At 46.6% G+C, this 23,233-nt stretch overlaps 1 protein-coding gene across 2 annotated transcripts; it reads left to right on the forward strand.

Annotated features, from left to right (window-relative positions):
• The first annotated feature begins 490 nt into the window (after positions 1–490).
• TAGLN2 (transgelin 2) lies at positions 491–7,925 on the forward strand. 2 transcript variants are annotated; one of them, XM_054563034.1, is made up of 5 exons: positions 491–582; positions 5,640–5,820; positions 6,258–6,432; positions 6,737–6,839; positions 7,139–7,925. In XM_054563034.1, exons 2-5 carry the CDS (start codon positions 5,641–5,643, stop codon positions 7,278–7,280), a joined length of 600 nt encoding a protein of 199 aa, XP_054419009.1. In that variant the 5' UTR covers positions 491–582; position 5,640; the 3' UTR covers positions 7,281–7,925. The 2 variants fall into 2 exon arrangements, with proteins under 2 accessions (XP_054419009.1, XP_054419008.1); XM_054563033.1 differs by having other exon boundaries at positions 515–582; positions 5,613–5,820.
• The last annotated feature ends 15,308 nt before the right edge of the window (positions 7,926–23,233 follow it).

The raw sequence follows: 23,233 nt of genomic DNA on the forward strand, positions 1-23,233 counted from the left end.
CCTGGGTCCCAGCAATGATCATGCCTCTTGGGCACCAGGCAAGAAATGATATCATTGAGTTTTCCTGCCTAGGCTTGAAGTAGGTGCTGGGTGCTGTCCTTGCCTGCAAGTCCCAATCCTGTCACACCTTAGTCAGTTTTGAACGGGGGCAGGGGGCCAGGTGGGGGGGGGCGGGGGGAGAAAGGAAGGTAGTTCTTGTGCCTCCATTTACTCAACCTAACCACCCTTTTTAAGCCACGAGAATTCTTCCCACGTAAATGCCCACGATCTTGAGCTAACCTAGGTAGAAAGTTTCCCACTGGGGCACAAATCTTCGGGCTCTGGGGTGGGGTCCTGAGTTGAAGACACTGCCGCTGCTTGGATGCCCCGGCTCTCCAGATTCTTTAACCCGGTGTCTCATCCATAGCCCCTCTCTTCTGATCTCGGTCCAACGCTTGCGTCAGGGCGTCTTTAAACCCTCCCAGCCCTCGCTCCGCCCCCGGTCCGCCCTGTCCGAGGCGGGAGCAGCTGAAAACCCCTAGCCCTGCCCAGGCGTTCCACACGCCCTGAACCGGCCCGGAGTGCGCGCTCACTCTCTCGACGGTAAACAGTTTGGGTTTTTTTTCTGTTTTTTCTTGGGGGGGGTGGGGTGGTGCGGGAGGTAGAATGCTGTCTCTAGAAAGAAGCTGTCTCTAGAAAGTGAGAAGCAGTGCTGGAGACCTGCTTCCAGCTTGTGGATCAGAGGCCTCGGGAGCCAAGAGTCCGATGACTGCTTCGCCCCGCGCTGTCAGATCCTGACCCCAATGTTGGGGCATTGCTGGGCCATGAGATCAGGACACGTTGTGGGTGCACGGACGGGGCATCCACCCAGACCAGGGCCTTAGGGTCTCCGCCCCACGCGCTGGCTTCAGCCCTGAGTCCTCTCCGGTGAGGAAGGAGGGCATTGGGGATTGGCTAGTTGGCCCCGAGTGCCGGCCGGTCTGGGGGGTGGGGGAGGGAGGTCTAGTTGGCCCGAGCGCTGGCACGTCCGGTGGGGCGGAGCGGGGTGGGGCGCCGGGGCCAGCACAGCGACCCCGCACTTCCTGGTTCCAGGAACACGTGCAGGTACTGCCTTCCCTCTGCGCCCGAGGCGGTCCTTTCTGTTACTTCTGCCACCTCGTTTCCTGGGAACTCGGGGTCGCGGGCTTGCGCTCGCATCCCACGGTGGCCTCTCCTTCCCCTGTTTGGGCGGGAGTTGAAGCCGCAGTCCACTCCAGGAGAGTCCCTGTAGCGTAGGGATTTGGGGACTGCAGCCCCGACTGCACCTGCCTGTGTGAGATGGGGGATGGCTGCTTGCCAGGCCCTCCTGCCCCTCCGTGAGCAGAGGTTCCCACCCCGTGCCTCCCTCTGCTGAGAATGCCGGTGGTTACCGCGGGCAGGCTGGCCGGCGGGCTGCCCAGACCACTGCGTCACCCCAGCGGCAGGCGGGGTGACTCATCTCGCAATAACGGCCCAGGGTGTGACCAGGGGGGGGGCTGAACTTGTAGGACCGGAAGTGGCCTGCCGCCTTCCTACCCTGCAGGCCTCCTGGAGTCCACACCAGGAAAGTTCTAGGGCAACTTAGTATCAGGGAGCAGAAGGCAGCCGATGGAAGTGAAAGTGAGGGTGGACCGTTCTGGAGATCCCGTGCAGAAGGAGACTTGGGGATGGGCTCTGCCTAGTTCTTTGACTCCCGGGCACCAGACAGAGGGACAGCCTCCCAGCTCAACCTCTGTCCCAATTTCTCCTAGTCCACAGGAATGACCTAGAACTGCAGAGCCTAAGGTAGGGTGGGGCCAAGAGCGCCTTACCATTCCAGAACCAAGTTTGTCTTTGTCCAACGGCAGTCCCCTCTCATTCCCAGTGCCTCTTCTGCCCCCTGGGGATTGGCCTCTAATGCTTTCTTTACCCTATCCCTTCTCCCAACAGAATTTTCAGGTACGCGGTTCTTGCTCATAATATATCTTATGTTCCCAGAGCATTTCTTCTCCTGAACTATTTCCTTGAGTCTAGTTCTCTGCCCCAAAACTCAGAACTTCCTATCTCCTCCAAATGCACTCTGTACCCTCCGTAGCTGCCTCCTGAGGAACGCCTTGCCTGCACCTGGCTGTTCCTGAGAACTGCTGTGAGTTGGCCCCTTTCCCAAGGACCCACCTCTGCTCCTGTGCTTGGAGCTGCCCCACCACTCCTCTGTGATGAGTGCATGTTTCTGCCTGGTGCCCCCACCCTGCCCTGGGCCTGTTTGGTACACAGAAGCCATGGTAACACCCTCCTCCCCCCTCCTCCTGCAGGCCCTGCGGCTTCCTGTTTGTGTAGCTTCAGCTTTCTTTCCTGCTTACTGACTCTTGATGGTGAGGGGGTTACCCCATTCATATGTCTCCCACCATCCTTGCTTCTGTTTGTTCCATGTGGCATTTTGCTTTGGGGACAGATACCCCCATTTTGCCCTTTAGAAAAATCTTAATCGTAATTCTGAGTTGGGAAGTTCTCCTGTGTTATCTGCACAATGAATGGCGAGTCCCTTTTTCTTCCCAATTAAACCTGCAGCCAGGAACCCTCAAATCTCCCACCCGCTCCTGCATCCGCCTTTTACTTGGCATTGGTCTGGGAGGTGAGATAAGCTTCCAGCCCAGGGTCTGGGCAGGGCTTAGAGCCCCAGTGCCTTTTGTGGCCTCTGTTCCTTTCCCAACTATTATACCCTTCTGCGTGGCGTGTAGGGCTGTTCCCACAGATGTAGGCAGATCTCCAGTTTAGGTTACTCATAGCCAGCCTGCCCTCCAGTTGGTCAGCTGTTGGCTTCCCAATGGATCATCTGCTTTGGGCATCACCCCCACAGCTTCTCCCCACCCCAGCAGGCAACTGGCTGTCTTCCCTTCCTTTGATGGAGGGCAGGAGTAGGTCCTAGGGTGGGCCACTCCCGCTCCAGCAGCCGAAGCCCATCAGCCCTCGCCTGCTGGTGTGGGGGTGGGGAGGAGAACCAGCTGCCATGGGCTGGGCCTCGCTGGGTCTGCCCCTTCCCGGAGCTCTGCGCTATGACTCTAGCACTTCAGGACTCTGGGGTAAGGGCTCCAGAGTGGAGTTTGGACACTGCAGCTGGAGGCTGTGATGCTGCCGGCTGTGTCCAGGCACCAGAGGCGGGGTTGTGGGGGGCGCCCTCAGAATCCACCCTGTGTCCAGAGTGGATCTGGAAGGCTGTGTTTGTCCTGCCTGTGGGGGGCACTGGAAAGGTCAGTCTTTAGGCCTGCTCTCCCCTCCTAACCCTGGTGTTTGGGTTACTCATTCTCTTGCCCTTTCTTTCCCTGGGCCACTGTGATCTCTGGGCTTGAGGCTACTTGGGTCCATGGACACACAGTCCTGAGGCCCAAGTAACCATAGTGAAGCTGCTCCCGGAAGAGAGGCCTGGACATTGGGCTAGGAAAGGGTGGCTTACTGGGAAAAGGCAATAGCCCCCAACCCCTATCCCCTTCCTCTCAATGGCCCTGTGTGGCAGGGTCACAGGTCATAGACTGAATGGTGGCTGAGCATTTGGGGCTGGCCTGGGGGAAATCTAGTCTCCTTTCCACAGGCCTCAGCTGCTGGACCGTCCACCCTCCCCCAGTGAGTGTGTGTGGCTGGTGGTGTGGGGTCAAGGCCCAGACCAACATTTATCTGGCCCAGCTTCCAGGCTGGGGGAAGTGGGGTGGGGTGGGTTGCTCTTAATGATGTTTAAAAATAACTGATTTATGGGGGAGGATCTCTGCAGGAAATGTACAGCTGGATAAGCTGGAGTAGAAAGGAGCAGCCATGTTGGATATGGGGGAGGAGACTGGGCTGAGACAGGATCACTGGGGCTGAGAGGCGTGAGAGGTTGGGAGACAGCTGCTGCCCCTGAGGCCTGGTGATATGTACTGAGGCTGAATCTTAAGGACTATTGAGAGGGTGGCAGAATTGTTTAACCTGGGGTGCATGGGAGAAAGGGAGGCAAAGCAACTTCATCCCTTAAATCTAACCTGTCCTGGAGCCAGAGGTAGGAAGAAAGAGTGGCTCTTTTTCCTCTCTTTGAGCACAGGTGCCTTGTCCTGAGGGATTCTCTCTCTTTAGGCAGCCAGAGAGCTAGCTGTATGTCAAGCAGCAAGTTGCCCGTCCAGGGAAGGGATGGGGTCCTGGCTACCCCTTGGCATCGGTAGCATTGCTGACAGGCTCCTGGGTGTGGGACCTAGACAATTAGTGGTGGGTGGGGACACCCTGCCCACAGTGAGGTGCTGCCAACTCAGGTCATCGGTCAGGAAACCACCCGGTTCTTCCTAACCATGTTTCTCAAACTAAGTTAAAGAAATCTTCCTATGTATTTCCCTCTCCTTCCCTTTCTTCCCAGGTTTTCCTAAAAAAAATAGCTCCAGGACTCCTGTATTCTTTTCCTAGTCCTGCTGTAAAACATTATTACAAACTTAGTGACTTAAAGCAACATACATTTAATATCTCACAGTTCTAAAGACCTTAACAAAGGTCTCATTGGCTAAAATCAAGGTGTGGGCAGAGCTGCATTCCTCATGGGGCATTGAGGGGAGAATCTATTTCCTTACCTTTTCTACCTTCTGGAGGTCACCTGCATTTCTTGGCTCATGGTCCAGCATCATTCTACCTTCTGTTTCCTTTACACTTTCCCCACTCGGACTCTCCTGCCTCCCTTTTTTGCTTATAAGGACACTTGTGAGTATACTGGACCCACCTGGATAATCCAGGGTACTCTTCCCTATCTCAAGATTTTTAATTCAGTCACATCTGCAAAGTCCCTTTTTTGTCATGTAAGGTAACATTCACAGGTTCTGGCAATTAGGACATAGACATCTTAGGGGGACCATTATTCTACCTACCACAGCTTCCAGAAAGTAGAATTTGTTGTAATTGTTCAGTTTCTCATGGGAAGTTCCTTTTGCCTGCTGAAATCTGTGAAGGGTCTATCCAGACCTCCCTCTTCCAGGAAGCCCTACAAGCTGCTTCTGCCCATACTCTTCTGAATTCCTACAACATATAGTCTGACTGAGCAGTTTGGTATTGGTCATGTACAACCCTTACCCTTTTGTATGCATTCACTTTTTCTCTCTAATGGCACTCTGGGAAACTTCAGTCTCTTCTACAATTCCTAGCACAAATCTTGGATGTTCAGTTAAAACCCAGTGGCTGATTGAGGGTTGATGCTGCCTGTCCCCTATATAGGTCCTGGCACAGGCTTCCCAAACCACTCCATATTCTTTCTCCTTTCCTCAAATCATTCTCCTTCCCAGGGCTGAAAAAATCAGGGTTGGGATTAGAATGGCCAGTTTGCCTTTGCTAAAGCTTACCACCCCTGATGAGGGGCTGAAGCCCCATCTTGGCCTGATTTAACCCATACTCTATTCCAGTGGCCTTTGTACTCCATTGAAATGAAATCTAGTGGGAAGCCTGGCCTGTGTGGCTAGAGTTCTAAGCAGTGATATTCTAGTCTATGTCCTGGGGTCAAGGTGAGATTTCCCTCATGTGGCAGCTGTTCTCATCTCTAGGGCCCACCCTGGGAATACGACATGTGTCCTTGTAGGCAGAACCCTCCACCTCACAGCTAGCAGGGGACTGAAGGCTTGGGTATGTCCCCTTCCCAGCTCCCCACAGCCACCACCACCCTTCAGAATGGCCAACAGGGGTCCTGCCTACGGCCTGAGCCGGGAAGTGCAGCAGAAGATTGAGAAACAGTATGATGCAGACTTGGAGCAGATCCTGATCCAGTGGATCACCACCCAGTGCCGCAAGGATGTGGGCCGGCCCCAGCCTGGGCGTGAGAACTTCCAGAACTGGCTCAAGGATGGCACGGTGAGAGCTGGGCCCCTCTAACTGGAAGTGCTGGGAGAGCAGGGCTGGGCCTGGGGACCGGGGATTATTTCACCTGAAGAACTGAGGGCATACCTGACCCAACTTCTTCCTGAGCCTGGAAGGGACTCATGCTTACCTTCCTCCCACTGAGTGAAGAGGGAGGATGAATAGGCCTCCTGTCAGTGGAAGGCCCTATATGACACATGGAATACTCTAAGAAAAGAATTGTTAGGGGTTTACTCTAGTCAGTGATATTAGAATACTGAAGTTTACACTCTGGCTTCGGAGGCAGGGGCTGGGCAGGATGAATCTGAGGCTCCAGGTATGTTCAGGTAGGAGAGAAACCTCTGTGACTCATGCTTTCTGGAGCTGAGGATGGTGCATTCTGATCTTCAGTAGGCATGGCCTCACCTCTGCACACCTGCTGTCTCATCCAGGTGCTGTGTGAGCTCATTAATGGACTGTACCCTGAGGGGCAGGCCCCGGTGAAGAAGATACAGGCCTCCACCATGGCCTTCAAGCAGATGGAGCAGATCTCTCAGTTCCTGCAAGCAGCCGAGCGCTATGGCATCAATACCACTGACATCTTCCAGACTGTGGACCTCTGGGAAGGTGAGCCAGGGCCATGGTGCTGTCATCCAGAAGACCAGAGACTGGGCTGGGCCATCTCAACCAGGGAAAAGTGGCAGGTTTCTGGCTCTCTGGGGAAAAAAGGTTGTGCGCAGTGTATGTGTGGGTGCACATTTGTGTGTTTTATGGAGGAGTTGGCCCTGTTGGGGATTGGGATGGAAAAGAGTATGGGGATAAAGAGGAAAAGAATTTGGAAGCTGGACCTGATGACTTAGTGATAGAGGTGGAACCCTGGCATCCAGGACCTCAGCTCTGCTGAGGCCAACCATCCCCATCTCCTTCCCAGGAAAGAATATGGCTTGTGTACAGCGAACGCTGATGAACCTGGGTGGTCTGGCAGTAGCCCGAGATGATGGGCTTTTCTCTGGAGATCCCAACTGGTTTCCTAAGTGAGTATACTGGGGCTGCCTGGGCTGTGGGCAGGCCTGCCCATTTCTGTCCCTAGGAAACAACTGATCCCCTATAGAAGCTGGCCATTTACAAAGTACTTCTACATTCTTTATTTCACTTAATCTTCTGGCATGGGACTGTCCCATCTGAGAGATGACAAGGTGGCTTCAGAGAGCCCAAGGCTCAAGGATAGAGCTGACTCAAGTACTCAAGCCATAGCAAAGCCTGCGCTCTGTCCAGGGAAGACATTACTGGGGCAGCCTCAACCTCCTCCTAATGACAATCCATCTCCACCTAGGAAGTCCAAGGAGAACCCTCGGAACTTCTCGGACAACCAGCTGCAAGAGGGCAAGAACGTGATTGGGTTACAGATGGGCACCAACCGAGGGGCATCTCAGGCAGGCATGACCGGCTATGGGATGCCACGCCAAATCCTCTGATCTTCCCCCAGCCTTGCTCCTGCCCTCCCTTGGATGGTTTATATATATATATATAAAATACACACACACACAGCCATATATATATATATATATATATATTTTTTAGCAATGATATTCCCTGAAAGCTCCCCTCTGCCAGGGTGGGGGCCTGGCCTGTCTCCTCTTGGGGTGCCTAATTGTGGCCTCTCCCCCTGTGCTTACTAATACATTCCCTTCTCCGAACCCATAAAAACTGGACCAACTGGCCCCCTTTTTTTCCCTGGGACCAAATGTAGGACCTCTTCCTCTCCCTTCATACCTCGTCTCCCATGACCTGTGCACCCTCAATCCATTCCTTGGCTGGGTGTCAACGATGCTGCCTTCGGGCCTTCCACAAATATGCCTTGCTCACAGCTGTGGCTGCAGGGACTTAACTTATAGGGAGGGGCCTGTGGCAGCTGCCACTCCTGCCACAGCTGGACTGGGCTCACCACACATTGGAGGCACCCTGCCCTGGCAGAGGCCCTTTTGGCTTCTCATTTTCCATTCCCCTCACTGTGGCTAAGGGGAGGGGTCGGGTGAAGGGAGAGGGAAGGGAGCACTGCCCACTCTGGGCTGGGGCTTGAAGAATCTGAGTTTGCTGATTTAAATAAAGAATCTCTTTTGTTTTGGATGGACTCTGGCTATGTCTGGGGCCACTGAGCCCACTGTTGGAGAGGGAAGAATATGGGGAAAGTGCAATGACTGAAGAATTTGGGGGAGGTTTTTGAGATGAAAGGTCGCAGTCCTTACCCTTGTCCTTGATTTCCTTTTTCATCTTTCTCTTGGTTTAGGTGAGGGTAGGTTGGGGTTGAAAAGGAATAGGCCCTTCTCAACTCCTCTTGGGCTGGGAGCCATAATGCAGGATATGTGGGCAGTGTCCACAGGGAGCAGGGCCTTCACGTCTCCAAGGAATTGGGCAATCCCGCCAGGTGCTTCTGGCTGGGCTCCTTCCCCCAGCCAGAACAGCTTCTCAGCCACTACAGGGGGGTAGGGCTGGCTATTGGTACAGCCTGTATACTGGTAAGTTTCTAGGGGTGAGGCCACTCAGGCAGGCATGGGGCAAGATAGCCAGACTAGCTTGGGGCCTCAGGCAGGGGCTGCTGTGGTGAGGAAGAACTGGCAGGGAGTTGGTGATAGCTGGAGGGAAGAAGCCTTGTTGATTGATCTCATGAATTTGTGAACTGCATGCTGGGGAGAGCCTAGCAGCAAACTTTTGCTTCTAGAGTTGTGGCCTTGGATGATGATCATAATTTTGGGGTCAGGTTGTCCTGAGCTCCTCTCTCACCCAGGCATGAATGTTTCACCCATATTTCCAACCCTGGGTGTCTCACCTTTACTCCATGGACTTCCCATCAGACCCTGTTTAGAGGGAGAACTTGTGAGACCCTGGGCCAGCCTATCACATCAAGTCTCACCCCAATCAGCCAGCCCAGGGGCCTGGCCTCCATTGTCCCTCCCCCGCTTTATGCTTCCAGGCATCTGTTTCCTTAAGAAGGGAAAGCCCCAACATCGTGCCTGATGGTGACAGATTATGCAGGTTTCATAACCAGTGAGCTTTCATCTTTTCTCCCACCATTCCTCTGCCCTACTGTGGCTCCCTCTGCCAAGAAGCACCTACTGTGTGCCAAGCCCCTGCCAGGGCTGTACAAGAGGTCTACCCAGTGTCTCAGCCTGATTTGACATGCCAGCAAGAAATAGTACTTTTTTTGCTGGCTGCACTCCTCAGGCTGAGGAAAAGATAAGATAGGCTGCAGCCTCTGCAAATTCCCACTCAGGAAGGCTTTATGGAATGCCACAGAGAAAACATTGAATTCATGAATATTTTTACTAAAAAGGCAAAATATTTGCACCCTTTCTTGATTTAACTATAGCTACAAATTATTGGCCACATGCCTCACAAGTTCCTGAGACACACAGAATGTTATAGAGCCAAGAGAGAAACACTGCCTTCTTCCAGTAGATCCCCACAATAATCCATGAGGTGGATATTACTGTTATTTCCCCATTATGTTTCCAGATGAGCACACTGGGTCTTGTGACAAGAAACTTGCCCAAGGATACTTAAAGAGTAAGTGGAGGGACAGGGGTTTGAACCCAGGTCAACCTGCCTACAAGCCTGGCTAAATCTGCTGTTCCAGGGTCAGCAACAAGAGGGGCTGCAGAGGGACGAGGGGAAAAAAGGTGTTGAATGAGTGAATGAATATCATACTATTCTCATGTGCCTAAATTCCCTGGCTGGTGATACACTGCCCTTGCAGCCCAGGGTCTCAGCAACCCTCCTGTTATTGGCTCTCTCAGTTTCCAATGCTTCCTCATTGTTCATTTCCAAAAGATAAAAACCCCCAAAATTGGTCCTCTCTACAGCCAGAGGAATGGAGGTTGGGAAGATGATGGAGAGCAGGGTGTTGCTCTGGGTAAATGGAACTTGGATTGAGGATTTGGGAGACAATGGGAGTGGGCAGAAGGAAGATGGAGGAACCAACTTCAGTTTATTTAATCCTTGTTTTCAGGTTTGAAGTGGAAAATCACTTTGGAGGTAGAGAGAAAGTAGGCTTGGCCCTTTGTGGCCAATGGAAAGGAGAACCAAAGCGGGAGGAGGGAATGTGGAGGAGAAGGAAGTGGTGGTGGTGGTAGGAAGGCTGCAGATGCTCCACCTAGTTTGGCTCACCTGTGGGTAAAAAGGTGAGATCTGTGCAGTTTTTTCCTGCCTCTGTGTGTCCAGGTGTGTGAGAATTCACAAGACTAGGGTTTAGGTGGAGGGGATGAATCTATGACTGTATGTAGAGGCTGTCTATGAGCATGTGTTTACTGAGAGATGGGGATTATGGATGCAGAGAGGTATATGTTCTGTGCATGCAGGTGGGCATGTAAGCATCTGCAAGCTTGCACATGGCTCTGTGGAGAACAATATGTCCCATTCCTACCTCAAGAGCAGAGGGAGTCCTTTGAGAGCTTGGCAAACAGCCCAAGGAGCAGTGGAACAGGGAAAGGGCTGGCCCCAGGGAGGGAACAGTCAAGGGCCTGGTCTAAAGGGTAAATTAGTAATTGTCTCCTCACAAAGAAATAAGTTTTAGTCTTGGTGGTGATGGAGCTAGATGAAAAGAAAATGCACTGGAGTTGCAGCTAGAGAAATACAGGTTAGACAAAGAAAAATGATCTTCTTGATTCTGAAGGTTATTAGCCTCTGGAATCTCTTAAGGATCAGGAGAAAGGTCTTCAATAATAGGACAAATGTCATCTTTATAAAGTGGAAAATGGAAAATTCTGCCTTGGAGTGCTCATATACACCCACTTCTTCATTTGTGCATTCATTCATTCAACAGTTATTAAGATTCTACTCTATCAGGCCTCATGCGGGATATGAAGATTAATATGTGATTTCTGCTCAAAGAGCGCACAGTTCCGTAGGGATGAAATGTAGAAAGCAGTCATGTTAACTCATTAAGCCAGTGATATGCATCTCTGGAGGAATGCAAATGGGGTCTTCTCAAAGGATCAGCTGCCAACCTCTCGGCCTCCTTATTTCCAGAGTGGAGGCAGGTGGTGATGTCATAGCAAGCTGGGGCTACCTGAGTATGGGATCTTTTCCCATGATCTGCCCAGGGCAGTGGGGCTGCAGGTCAGGGGAACTCCTCCAGAAAAAGGAGCAATCACTGGCTCTGTGGTTAAAGGTTAAGTTTCAGTGGAGGGTAAGGGGGTATTCCTTTCTTGCCTGCAGTGGGGGTGGGCAAAGAGGCCTGAGTGAGGATAAAGGCCAGGCATTGGGTAGGGACAGATCAATATGACTGGGGAGAAGGGAAGGGAGTGTGGTATAAACATCTCCACACTAGGGCTGTCATACCATTTCACTCGTTGGCAGGATCTGAATTTTGAATTGTGTTTCCAATGGAGAGATGTGGCTCAGTGTGGGACTGAATGATAATGATGCTGATGGTATTCTTTACCATTTTTCTGCTAGTCATTGTGCTAGGAGATTTACCTGTAGTTTTTCTTTCATTATTTCAAAAAATGTTCCTTGAGCACCTATTCAGGGCAAGACATCTGCTGGATGCTGGAGGGTATAGCAGTAAACAAGACAAATATAGTCTCTGCCCTCCTGGGAGGAGCTAGAAAAGCAAAGAGCCAATTGTGATATACCAGTGTAGTATGTGGTATGATAAGGGGAGCCTAGGAACTGAGAACTCACAGGAAGGGGCTTAACCCAGGAGGGGTGTCAGTGAAGATTTCTGGAAGATGATGATGAACTGAGGATTTAGGACAATTAGAAGCATGAAGAAGAGGCCAGTGGTGTCAAGGAGAGTGTTCTAGGCAGGTGTGAAGTATGTGTACTGACTGGAGGTGAGAATATGCAGCACTGGACTGTAGACTTACATGTTTAGAAGTATGCAGGATGAGGTGCTGAGAAATGCAATGGGAAACGGGGGTCAGGGCCAGATGATCCAAGGAGCTTCAAAGTCAAATGAATAATTTTGGACATTTCATTAAGGGCATGGGGTAGCATCTGAAGGATTTTATTCAGGAGAGTGAAGAGATGAGAGTTGTGCTCTACTTAGAAATTTTCCTTAGACTGCAGGGTAGAGAACAGACCAGGGTTGGGGAGGAAAACTGAGGCAGGTAGGCTCTGGTGGTTACTGCAGTAGCCCAGACTGAAGTGAAAGTGGCCTGGGGTAAGGGAAGGGCCAGTGGGGTGGATTTCAAAATTGCTTAGTGTTCTCTGGTTGACCGCTGAACGTGAAGAAGGGGGAGAGGGGTCCATAAAGACAGGTTTCTGGCTTCAGCGACTAAGCAAGTTGTATTGTCTGTTGCTGGGATGAGAAGTCCAGGAGAAGGGCTTGAGATTGCTACAAAATACAGGGTGGGGCTAAAGTGGGTCAAAAGTAGGTGCAATCACTGGCTCTGTGGTTGTTGTATGGAAAAGAATGCAATAGTTAATAAGTAATAATACAATAATAAACTGTGTTTCATATACTCACAACTGTGAACCTACTTTTGTCTCACCTGTGTTATTCTCTCCCATTTTACAGTTGAGGAAATAGGCTAAGAGAGCAAAAGTAACTTGTAGAACCCAGTTAGTGCTGACCTGGGATTTAAACTTATGATAAAACAAATCCAAGCTAATTGCTCTTCCTATCATGGGTCTTTTCTGTGAAGTGGCTGACCCTGGGGCCACAGTGAGGAAGGGAGAGGTCAGGCCTGGGAAGAGGTGCAGAAGTTCAGCTTTGCAGTGGCTTCCCCTGTGAGGCAAATGCAGATCTGGCAGCTTCAGAAAGGAACTAACGGAGAGATCCTGAGGCCCAGCCCCTGGATCCCACAACTTAGGGTTTCTGTCCTCAAAGCTCCCTGACCTTTTGGAGCCCCGTGACAACCCAGCTTTTAACTCCAGCAATAAAAACCCACCACAACCACCAGGACAATATCAGAAGTCCACTTTCAGGGCACTTCCATAGGTAATAATTTCAGGGAGGCTCATCACCTCTTAGGACGGTTTTAGAATTTTTATACCCTTTGGAGAGAAGGAAGAAACAGAAAACTAGGGGCTGTCAGTGATGTGCCTGGTCCCACGGTTCTTGAGAGTAGAAAGCATACCTTGTGTATCCTCATATGGCTCATGGTCCTCAGAACAGTAGCGCCTGGCCTGGAAGGAGCTCCACTAAAATTGTGGTTTTGAATTGATTCTGCTTATACTAGAATCCAGGTATCTCACTCCTGGTTACTCACTGGAAGTTGAAAAGACCCAAAGTCAAGCACCTCTGGGGATGGGGCTGGCTATAGTCTCTAGTGGCCACAGGATGGTTGGGATGCCCCAGACTCTATATTGTATCTTCCCCCAACCCTGCCACAAGGAGTCCCAACTTCATGAAACTTACTCTGCTCTCTAAGTGATGTCCTCAGACTGCTAGCATTGAAATCACCTGGGGTGCTCGTTAGAAAGGCAGATTCAGTTAGTCCTAGGTTGAGAATCTTCCATGAGGCCACGGGAAGCCTTAAATCTGAATTTTAAACCCCCTACCCCCTTAATTCTTAGGCATTGTCCTAGGAGATAGGAGAGAAGTTTCCTACCATGAAAGTTGAGGGCTCTGACCTGAGACCTTGAATGAGAGTTGTCCCTACACCTTACCCTGCACTGTTTGGTGACTGTGGCCGGGTTGCCAGGGGAACCAGATTTTATGACTTTCTGGCTTTGGTGGATCTCCCCTCCTTGGCCTTATCTCAGCATCTAACACCAGTCCAGGGCCCATGCCGGTCATGCATGTAGGTGGGGAAGCTGGTGTTAATCATGTGGAGGTAGGTCCAGGGCACCAGGGCATTGCTGGCCCAAGGACCTGGGATGGGCTGGGGGGTAGAAATGAGGTTTTAAAGGTGGTGAGGGAAGGCAACAGATTCTTTAATGCCTTTTTTCTTGGCCTGGGAGATATCTGCCCAGTGGGAATGTGGCCTGGTTGGGGGTGGGTTGGGAAGAGTAGAAGAGTCGGGGTGTATGTGACCAGGAATGGAGCTCTCTCTGTCACTTCCCTGGAGATTCAGCTCCTCATTCATTGGGTGGACTCTCAGAAGGTGATACTGCCTTTTTGGCCTGTGTCCTCTCTTCTTTCCCTCCCTTTTCACTCTGGATCCAGGGCCTCCAGCCACAGGCACCCCCCAGTAGTCCCCACTTCTGCTTCCACCGTAACCATCTCCTCCCTTCCCCAGCTTCACTGCACCCCTATTCTGTCCCTGCTGCCCACAACCTTTATCCTTGTTTCTGAATGTCTTCTTGTTCCTCAAATTCTCTTCCTGCTCCAGTCCTGTGCCTGGTTTCTCAGGCTATAGCTGGAAGGCCCTACAGTTTTTAAGAATGAGAAAGAGTTTTGAAGAAAGAGGGAAGGCAACAAATACTTTGAGTAAAATAATTCATGCATTTAAGTATTTATTTATGTTTTAAGTCCTTTGTTTTAGAAAGACTTGAAAGTAGTGTTTGAGAGTTCAAGTGTTCCAGGAAGAAGGGGGTAGTGAAATAGCCTTTCAGGTGCCCTTGCAACTGAGGATTTACAGTTTGATTCCTGTTGTGTTTATACTATGCTGAGGACAAAGCTATCCTGCCTTCCCCCAATCCCCGACCCTGCAATATACCCTGCTCTAGAGGAAGGAAAAGGGAAGAAAAACCACCAGGCACTGTGTATACTGATTTTTGAGTCTGGTCTTCACAGCTTCTCACTTTTTTGCTGTTACCCCATCTTGCAGATAAGGACACTAGGCCCAAGTAGGTGGGCAGGTAGCCCAAGGTCCCTTAGCCATAAGTGTCCAGGCCTGGGTTCGAACCCTGCTAGTTTGGCTCCAGAATCAGTCACTGCTTCCCTTCCTCATTGTGCTGTCCCAGGCACCGCCACTCATTGGGGAGCTTCTTCTAGGCCATCCTAGGTGGAATTGTTGGCTATGAATCAGCCTAGAAGAAATGGTGCTTTACTGAGAACTGAGTGGACATCCTGGAATTCTCTTCACAGGCAGTTAGTCACCCCTAAAATGGGAGCAGAAGCTGCACATGGCAAAGGAGGCAGGTCCAGAGGAAGAAGGTGGGGCCCCTATCCTGGAGAACTCCCAGGATATGTGTAGCACAGAGTTCAGGAAAAACATGAGCAAAATAGATCACCATCAACAAAGAACTATTGTACATATACTTAACACAAACTCTTCCACAGCAATGTGGCAGCCCCATCTCTTTTGTCCACTCTACACATCTGGCCACCCCACCCTCATCTCACACACCCTCAGCATCTCTGATCCCTGTGCTCAGAAGGGCAGGTTTCTAAATGCAAAGGAGAGAGGGAAAGAGAGAGAGGAGAGACAGGAGTCAGTCTTTCTTCTCACTGCTGTTAGACAAGAGACATGACCAAATGAGAGTCCAGACTTTTCATTTTAACCAATGGCTCCCCTGGGTTTTGTCTCCCAGGCTCCTCCCATTTAAATGTGCTTATTCCAGAGTCAAAATTCCTCTCTCTCTTGCCTCAGCTAGTGTGCGGAGCAACCTCTGGAAGAGAGCAGAGTGGAGCCTGCCTGAGCAGCCCCAAGGAAGGCTCCTAGGCCCAGTGGGGTGAAGAAGAGCTGCGGGACCCAGCCTTGTCCAGGGTTGCTGGCTCTCTGCTTCCAGCTCCTCTCTCCAGGTTCTGAGCTCCTGGGCCCTGGTCAGCAATCAAGGTTCATTCTGAGACTTCTCTGGAAGTGGCAGCCTGACAGGAAGAGTCTTGCAGCCAGAGGTGGGTTAGGATTGGGCTGAGAATCTAAGCATGATTTATTCCTCAGGTGCCTTCAGCTTCTTGAAACTTCTTGATTGTTCTCACCTGTGGTGCAGTGCGATGAAGCAGAGGACAAGAGTGAAATGAGAGCTTGGGGATGATAGAGGAGAAAACCCTGAAAGATAGCAGCAAGTAGAAATGAGAGAAAGAACAGGACGGGCTCAGGGCAGAAGGTAGAAGAAGGCGGTGAGGGGAGGATTGGGCACCCTCCCCATCCCCGCCAGATATGGCTGCAATTTTGAGTCCAGATTTGCTGAAAAGGGAAAGGTTGCTTCCCTCCTTATTCATACAATTTTGGAAGCTCCAGTTAAGAAAAATAAAAATGATTACAAGAGTAAACATTTATTTAGAATAATAAATCATAACAAATTATACATTTTTAAAAACCTGGCAAATATAAATATAACATCTAAAAGTAACATAGATTTGTATGAATTAGCTGCCTGAAACAACTCTCAAATAGTTCACCCTTTCCTTTTTTGGCTGCTTTTTTTATTTTATTGTTAAAATGCATTTGTCTCCATTTTTCCACCACCACTTTTCCCTGCCCCACCCACCCTCACCTCCCACTCTCAATCCTTCCCCACTTTGGCTTAGTTCATGGGTCTTTATATCTGTTCCTTGATTTGACCCTTCCCCTTCTTTTCCCTGTTACTCCCCTCCCTCCTTCCCTCATATTACTGTTATTTTGTTTTTTCTTTCACTGTTGCTAGTTATATTTTTCTTGCTTGTTTGTTTTGTTGGTTAGGTTCTACTTATAGGTGAGATCATATGGTAATTGTCTTTCACTGCCTGGCTTATTTCGCTTAGCATAATGTTCTCCATTTCCATCCATGCTGCTGCAAAGGGCAGTAGCTCTTTCTTTCTGCTGCATAGTATTCCATGAGTAAACGTACCATAGTTTTTTGATCCACTCACTTTGGGCACTTAGGTTGCTTTTAGCACTTGGCTACTGTCAATTGTGCTCCTATGAACATTGAGGTGCATTAGGTTCTTTTGAATTGGTGTTTTTGGATTCTTAAGGTATAAACCCAGCAGTGGAATTGCTGGGTCAAAAGGCGGTTCCATTTTAGCTTTTTGAGGCAGTTCCAAACTGTTTTCCACAGTGGCTGCACCAATCTGCATTCCCACCAACAGTGTACTAGGGTTCCCTTTTCTCCACAACCTCGCCAGCACTTGTTGTTTGTTGACTTCTTTGTGATGGCCATTCTGACCGGTGTGAAGTGGTACCTCATTGTGGTTTTAATTTGCATTTCTCTGATGGCTAGTGATGCTGGGCATCCTTTCATATGTCTCTTAGCCCTGTGTATGTCCTACTTGTAGAAGTGTCTGTTCAGGTCCTTTGCCCATTTTTTAATTGGATTGTTTATCTTCCCAGAGTGGAGTCATGTGAGTTATTTATGTATTTTGAGATCAAACCCTTGTCTGAAGTATCATTGGCAAATATATTTTCCCATACAGTTGGTTCCCTTTTAATTTTGCTGATGTTTTCTTTAGCCATGCAGAAGCTTCTTGTTTTGATGAAGTCCCATTTGTTTATTCTTTCATTTAAGTCCCTTGCTCTAGGGGACATACTGGTGAAAATATTGTTGCCCGGAATATCTGAGAGTTTCCTGCCTATGTTCTCCTCTAAGACTTTTATGGTATTGCGACTTATATTTAAGTCTTTTATTCATCTTGAGTTTAGTTTTGTGTATGGTGTAAGTTGGTGGTCAAATTTCAATTTTTTACTTGTAGCTGTGTAGCTCTCCTAACACCATTTGTTGAGGAGGCTATTTTTATTTCATTTTAAGCTTCTACCCCCTTTGTTGAATATTAATTGACCCTAGAGATATGGGTTTACTTCTGGGTCTCTATTCTGTTCCATTGGTTTTTGTGTCTGTTCTTATGCCAGTACCGGACTGTTTTGATTGCAGTGGCCTTGTAATGTAGTTTGATGTCAGGTATTGTGATCCCTCCTACTTTGTTCTTCTTTCTCAAAATTGCTGTGGCTATTCGGGGTCATTTATGGTTCCACATAAATTTTTGAAACGTTTGTTCTATATCTGTGAAATATGTCTGGTATTTAATAGGGATTGTGTTGAATCTATAAATATCTTTGGGTAGTATGGACATTTTGATGATGTTAATTCTTCCAATCAATGAACACAGTATATGCTTCCATTTATTTGTGTCTTTATTAATTTCTTTCTTCAGTGTTGTATAATTTTTTGAGTACAGGTCTTTTACCTCTTGGATAAGTTTATTCCTAGGTACTTTACTTTTCCTGTTGCTATAACAAATGGAATTTTTTTTCCTGATTTCTGCTTCTGCTATTTCATTGTTGTTGTACAAAAATGCTTTCAACTTCTGAATATTGACTTTGCATCCCACTGTTTTGCCAAATTCACTTATTAGGTTGAGTAGTTTTTTGGCAGAGTCTATGTGGTTTTCTATGTACACCATCATGTCAGCTGCAAACAATGACAGTTTTACTTCCTCCTTTCCAGTTTGGATGCTTTTTATTTCCTTTTCTTGTCTGATCGCTCTGGCTAGGACTTCCAATGCTATGTTGAATAGAAGTGGTAAAGCGGACATCCTTGTCTTGTTCCTGATCTTAGTGGGAAAGCTTTTAGTTTTTGTCCTTTGAGTATGATGTTGGCTGTAGGTTTTTCATATATGGCCTTTATTATGTTGAGGTATGCCCCCTTTATTCCCTCTTTGCTGAGTGTTTTTATCATAAATGGGTGCTGTACCTTATCAAATGCTTTTTTGGTATCTATTGATATGATCAAGTGATTGTTGTCTTTCCTTTTGTTTATGTGATGTATTACGTTTATTGATTTGCAAATATTGAACCATCCTTGCATCCCTGGGATGAATCCCAGTTGATCATGGTGGATGATCTTTTCAATGTATTGCTGGGTGCAGTTTGCCAATATTTTGTTGAGGATTTTGGTGTCTATGTTCATCAGTGCTATTGGTCTGTAGTTTTCTTTCTACATTGGTTGTGTCTTTTTCTGGTTTTGGGATTAGGATGATGCTGGCCTCATAAAAAGAGTTTGGGGGACTTCCCTCTTCTGGGAGTATTTGGAATAGTCTGAGAAGGACAGGGGTCAGCTCTTCCTTTAATGTTTTATAAAATTCTCTTGTGAAACCATCTGGTCTAGGGCTTTTGTGTGCTGGGAGTTTTTTGATTACTGCTTCAATTTCACAAGCTGTTATTGATCTGTTCAGGCTTTCTGCTTCTTCTTCATTCAGTTTTTGAAGATTATATTTTTCTAGAAATTTGTCCATTTCATCGAGGTTTTCAAATTTCTTGGCATATAATTTTTCATAGTAATCTCTTACAATCCTTTGTATTTCTAGGTAGCAGTTGTTCTTTCTCCTCTTTCTTTTCTGATATTATTTATTTGGGTCCTCTCCTTTTTTTTTCTTGATGAGTCTGCTTAAATGCTAGTCAATTTTGTTTATCTTTTCAAAGTACCAGCTCCTGGCTCCTGGGTTTATTTATCCTTTGAATTGTTCTTTTAGTCTCTAGGTCATTTAATTCTTCTCCGATCTTGATTATTTCCTTCCTCCTACTTGCTCTGGGCTTTGTTTGTGTTGCTGTTTCTTCAGCTCTTGAAGCTGTGGGATTAGGTCATTTATTTGAAATGTTTTCATCTTTTTTAGGTAGGCCTCTATTGCTATGAACTTCCCTCTCAGGACTGCCTTTGCTGTGTCCCATAGGTTTTGGACTATAGTGTGTTCATTTTCATTTGTTTTCAGAAACTTTTTGATTTCTTCTTTGATCTCATTATTGACCCACTCATTGTTTAATAGCATGCTAGTCAGTCTCCATGAGTTTGAATGTGTTTGAGTTTTTTTCCTTGCGGTTGGTTTCTAGTTTAAAGCCCTTGTGGTCTGGGAAAATGCTTGTTATGATTTCAGTTTTCTTGAATTTGTTGAGGCTTGTTTTGTGTACTATCATGTGGTCTATCTTTGAAAATGTTCCATGTGCATTTGAAAAGAATGTGCATTTTGCTTCTTTGGGATGAAAGGTTCTATATATGTCAGTTAAGTCCATTTGATCTAATGCATTATTCAGTTCCACAATATCCTTGTTGATGTTTTGTTTGGAAGATCTATCCATTGTTGACAGTGGGGTGTTAAAATCCCTTCTTATAAGTGTGTTGCTCTCTATATCTTTCTTGAAGTCCTCCAAGATTTTCCTTATATATTTGGTTGCTCCTATGTTGGGTGCAGATAGATTTACAATGTTTATGTCTTCATGATGGATTTTTCCTTTGAGTATTATGAAGTATCCTTCTGGGTCTCTTTTTACGGCCTTTGTTTAGAAATCTATTTTGTCTGATAGAAGTATTGCTATCCCAGCTTTTTTCCCCTGTGCATTTGACTGGAATATGTTTTTCCATCCCTTTATTTTCAGTCTGTGTAGGTCCTTTGTTCTGAGGTGGGTCTCTTGTAGGCAGCATATGTGCAGGTCATGTTTTCTTATCCATTCAGCTACCCTATGTCTTTTGATAGGAGCATTTAATCCATTTACATTTAAAATTATTATTGATAGATACTTATTCATTATTTCCCTTTGTACCTGTGTTCCTCTCTTTCTCATGCTTTTTCTTCATCTTCTTAATGCAGTCCCTTTAACATATCTTGCAGTTCTGGTTTGGTGTAGGTGTATTCTTTTAGCCTTCTTTTGTCTGGGAAACTTCTTATTTCGCCTTCCATTTTAATTGAGAGACTTGCTGGGTAGAGCAGTCTTGGTTGCAGGCGTTTGCTTTTCATTCTTTGGAATATTTCTTGCCATTCCCTTCTGGCTTGTAGTGTTTCTGTTGAGAAATCAGCTGCTAGCCATATTGGGGCTTCCTTGTATGTTACTACCTGTTTCTCCCTTGCTGGCTTTTGGATTCTCCGGTGTCTTTGATATTTGCCATTTTGATGATAATGTGTTCGAGGGGGCCTCATTGGTTTCCTCTTGAATGGGACTCTCTCTGCTTCCTGGACTTGTGTGACATTTTCCTCTCCTCAAATTAGTGAAATTTTCCATCATTACTTTTTCCAATAGGTTGTCTATTCTTTCCTCCTCTTCTCCTTCTGGTATCCCTATTATTCGGATATAATTACGTTTCAGGTTGTCCTGCATTTCCCTAAATGCCTTTTCATTCTTTTGAGTCTTTTTTCATTTTCTTGCTCTTTCTGGAAGCTTTTTTCTACTTCGTCCTCCAGCTTGCTGATTCGATCCTCAGCTTCATCTAGGCTGATTTTGATTCCTTCTACTGTGTCCTTCAATTCAGAAATTGTTTTTTTCTTTTTTCTTGTCTCTTATTGATAGTTTCTATGTCCTTTTTCATGCTGATATAGTTTGCAGTAAGTTCCTTGTAGTTTTCCTGTAGTTTTTGGTAATTCTCTCTGAGCTCACTGAAGTTCACTGAGCTTCCTTAGAACCATTGTTTGGAACTCAATATCTGATAGTTTACTTGCCTCTATTTCATTTATTTCTCTTTCTGGGATTCCTCCTTTCCCTTCGTTTGGGGGTGCTTCTTTGTCTTCCCATTATTGTGAGACTCTTGTATGCTTCTGCTCTTAAATCGATCTGCCCGGACTTCCTGACTTTTTGATGTGAACTTCTATCATAGGAGACCACTGTTTTTTCTTTCTGGATCTGCCTCTGATTATGTCAGATGTTTACTCTGTGTGACTTTAGGCAGACTGTTTGAGACTTCCAGGAATCTACTGTCTTTGGCTGCCTCCATCAGTTGTTAATTTAGTCACTCTGCACTCAGCAGTCTGGCTTAGGCACCACCAGACAGGGCAGTGTGCCTCCTGGTGGTGGGGTTATTTTGCTCTCTCACACTCAGGGAAGTGGTCTTCCTGAGTCAGATGGCTGCTGCCATATGGGGGAGGTGTCAGCACTGGGATCCCTGTGGCTATTCCCCCAGTTCTGTCCCCAAAGCCTTCTTCCCCAGTCTCTCCTCTGGTGTCTATAGCCCACTGTACCTTCGCCTTTGCCAAATTCCATGGTAAGTAGCTGCAAATAAAAATTTATGTGTTGGCCTTTTAAATGGCTCTTTGCATGTCCAGCTGCCCATCTCTGGCAGAGAGCAACTCCGCTGATTTTTGCAGCTGGCTGTTATCTGTGTATGTTTTGGGCTCTGATACTGTAGGTTGGAGATCCCCACTTACAGTTTAGATCCCACACTTAGTAGGCTCAAACTGGCCAGTATAATGTCCATCTGGCGCTACCACCTGTGGGCACAAAGCCCACCTTCTTGAGTCTCTAATGCATTCCTTACCAGATAGGTTGTGCTAAAGCTGATTGTTTTCTGTCCAAGGTTATGAGGCTCCTCACTGGCTATTGTTCAATTGTTCCTTCCAGGTGATTTTTCCACAATTTAGTTTTAATTCCAGATTGGTCTTGGGAGGAGATCAGTGTGACTTCCATTCAATCCTTCGCCATCTCTTCTTTTTTTTTTTTATTTTAAATTTTTATTTATTGATTTTAGAAAGAGAGGAAGAGCGAGAAACATTTATTCATTGTTCCACCCATCCATGGATTCACTGGTTGCTTCTTGTATGTATGTGCCCTGATGAGGGATTAAACCCACACCCTTTTCGTGTACGGGATGATGCTCCAACCAGCTGAGCCACCTGGCCAGGTCTGCTTATTCTTTGTCTCGCCAAATGATAATGACTTTAAAATATTACCTTATATTGAGAAAGCAGAATGATAGTTTAGTCTTTCCTCTGACAGGAATTGATCAAAACCTTTACTATTATGATACATTAGAATATTTCTTTTCATTTAACAGTTGTAGGTAAAATTGTATTAATTTCTATGACAAAATAAGAACATCTTTGCTAAATTTCTTTCTTAATGAGGTGTAGGATTTCAAGACATTGTTCAGTAATTGGTCTTAAATGTTCTTTGAATTGATGGTACTCATTAACTAGATAGCCCTCATTTTAGTGTACTAATATGAGTTTTATGCAATCTCCATCAATGTCAATGTTTCATGTCAAATCAAGAAATTTAGTATTTTCTCAGTGTGTTCATATGATTTTCTTCTCCTTGTTAATTGGATTATCAAACAATCCAAGTGCGGGTTTATGGTATTTAAAATTTGTTTATTCCTCTTACTAAATCTGAATAATTTTGGTATAATCTGAAATTTTTTTTATAATTTGCTTCTCAGTTTCAAAATAATTTCTACTGATTTTATGGTTCATTTTTTATCACTCGTTTCATAAATCCATTATTTTTAAAATTAAGATTATAATTAACATATAACATATTGGTTTAGGTGTATAATATAATGATTTGATATTTTTAATATAAAATATATTATATTTTGAGATATATTGAGATAATATAATAAAATATATATTTTGAGATATATTGAGATAAAATATATCTCAAAGTAATCATCATACAGTTATAATTTTTTTCTCATAGTGAGAACTTTTAAGACCTATTTTCAGCAATATTCAGATATACACTACTGTGTTGTTAACTATAGTCACCATGCTGTATATTACATCCCCAGAGCTTCTATTATAAATAGTTTTGTCCCCAAAGCCTCCTTCCCCAGTCTCTCCTCTGGTGTACTTTTTGACCACTTTTACCTATTTTGCCCATACCCCCTCAATCATCAATTTGTTCCCTATATCTGAGTTCAT

The sequence above is a fragment of the Pteronotus mesoamericanus genome, unplaced genomic scaffold (genome assembly GCF_021234165.1).
Source record: "Pteronotus mesoamericanus isolate MK-2021 breed Mesoamerican mustached bat unplaced genomic scaffold, CSHL_Meso_final scaffold_705, whole genome shotgun sequence".
NCBI classification, from domain to species: domain Eukaryota; kingdom Metazoa; phylum Chordata; class Mammalia; order Chiroptera; family Mormoopidae; genus Pteronotus; species Pteronotus mesoamericanus.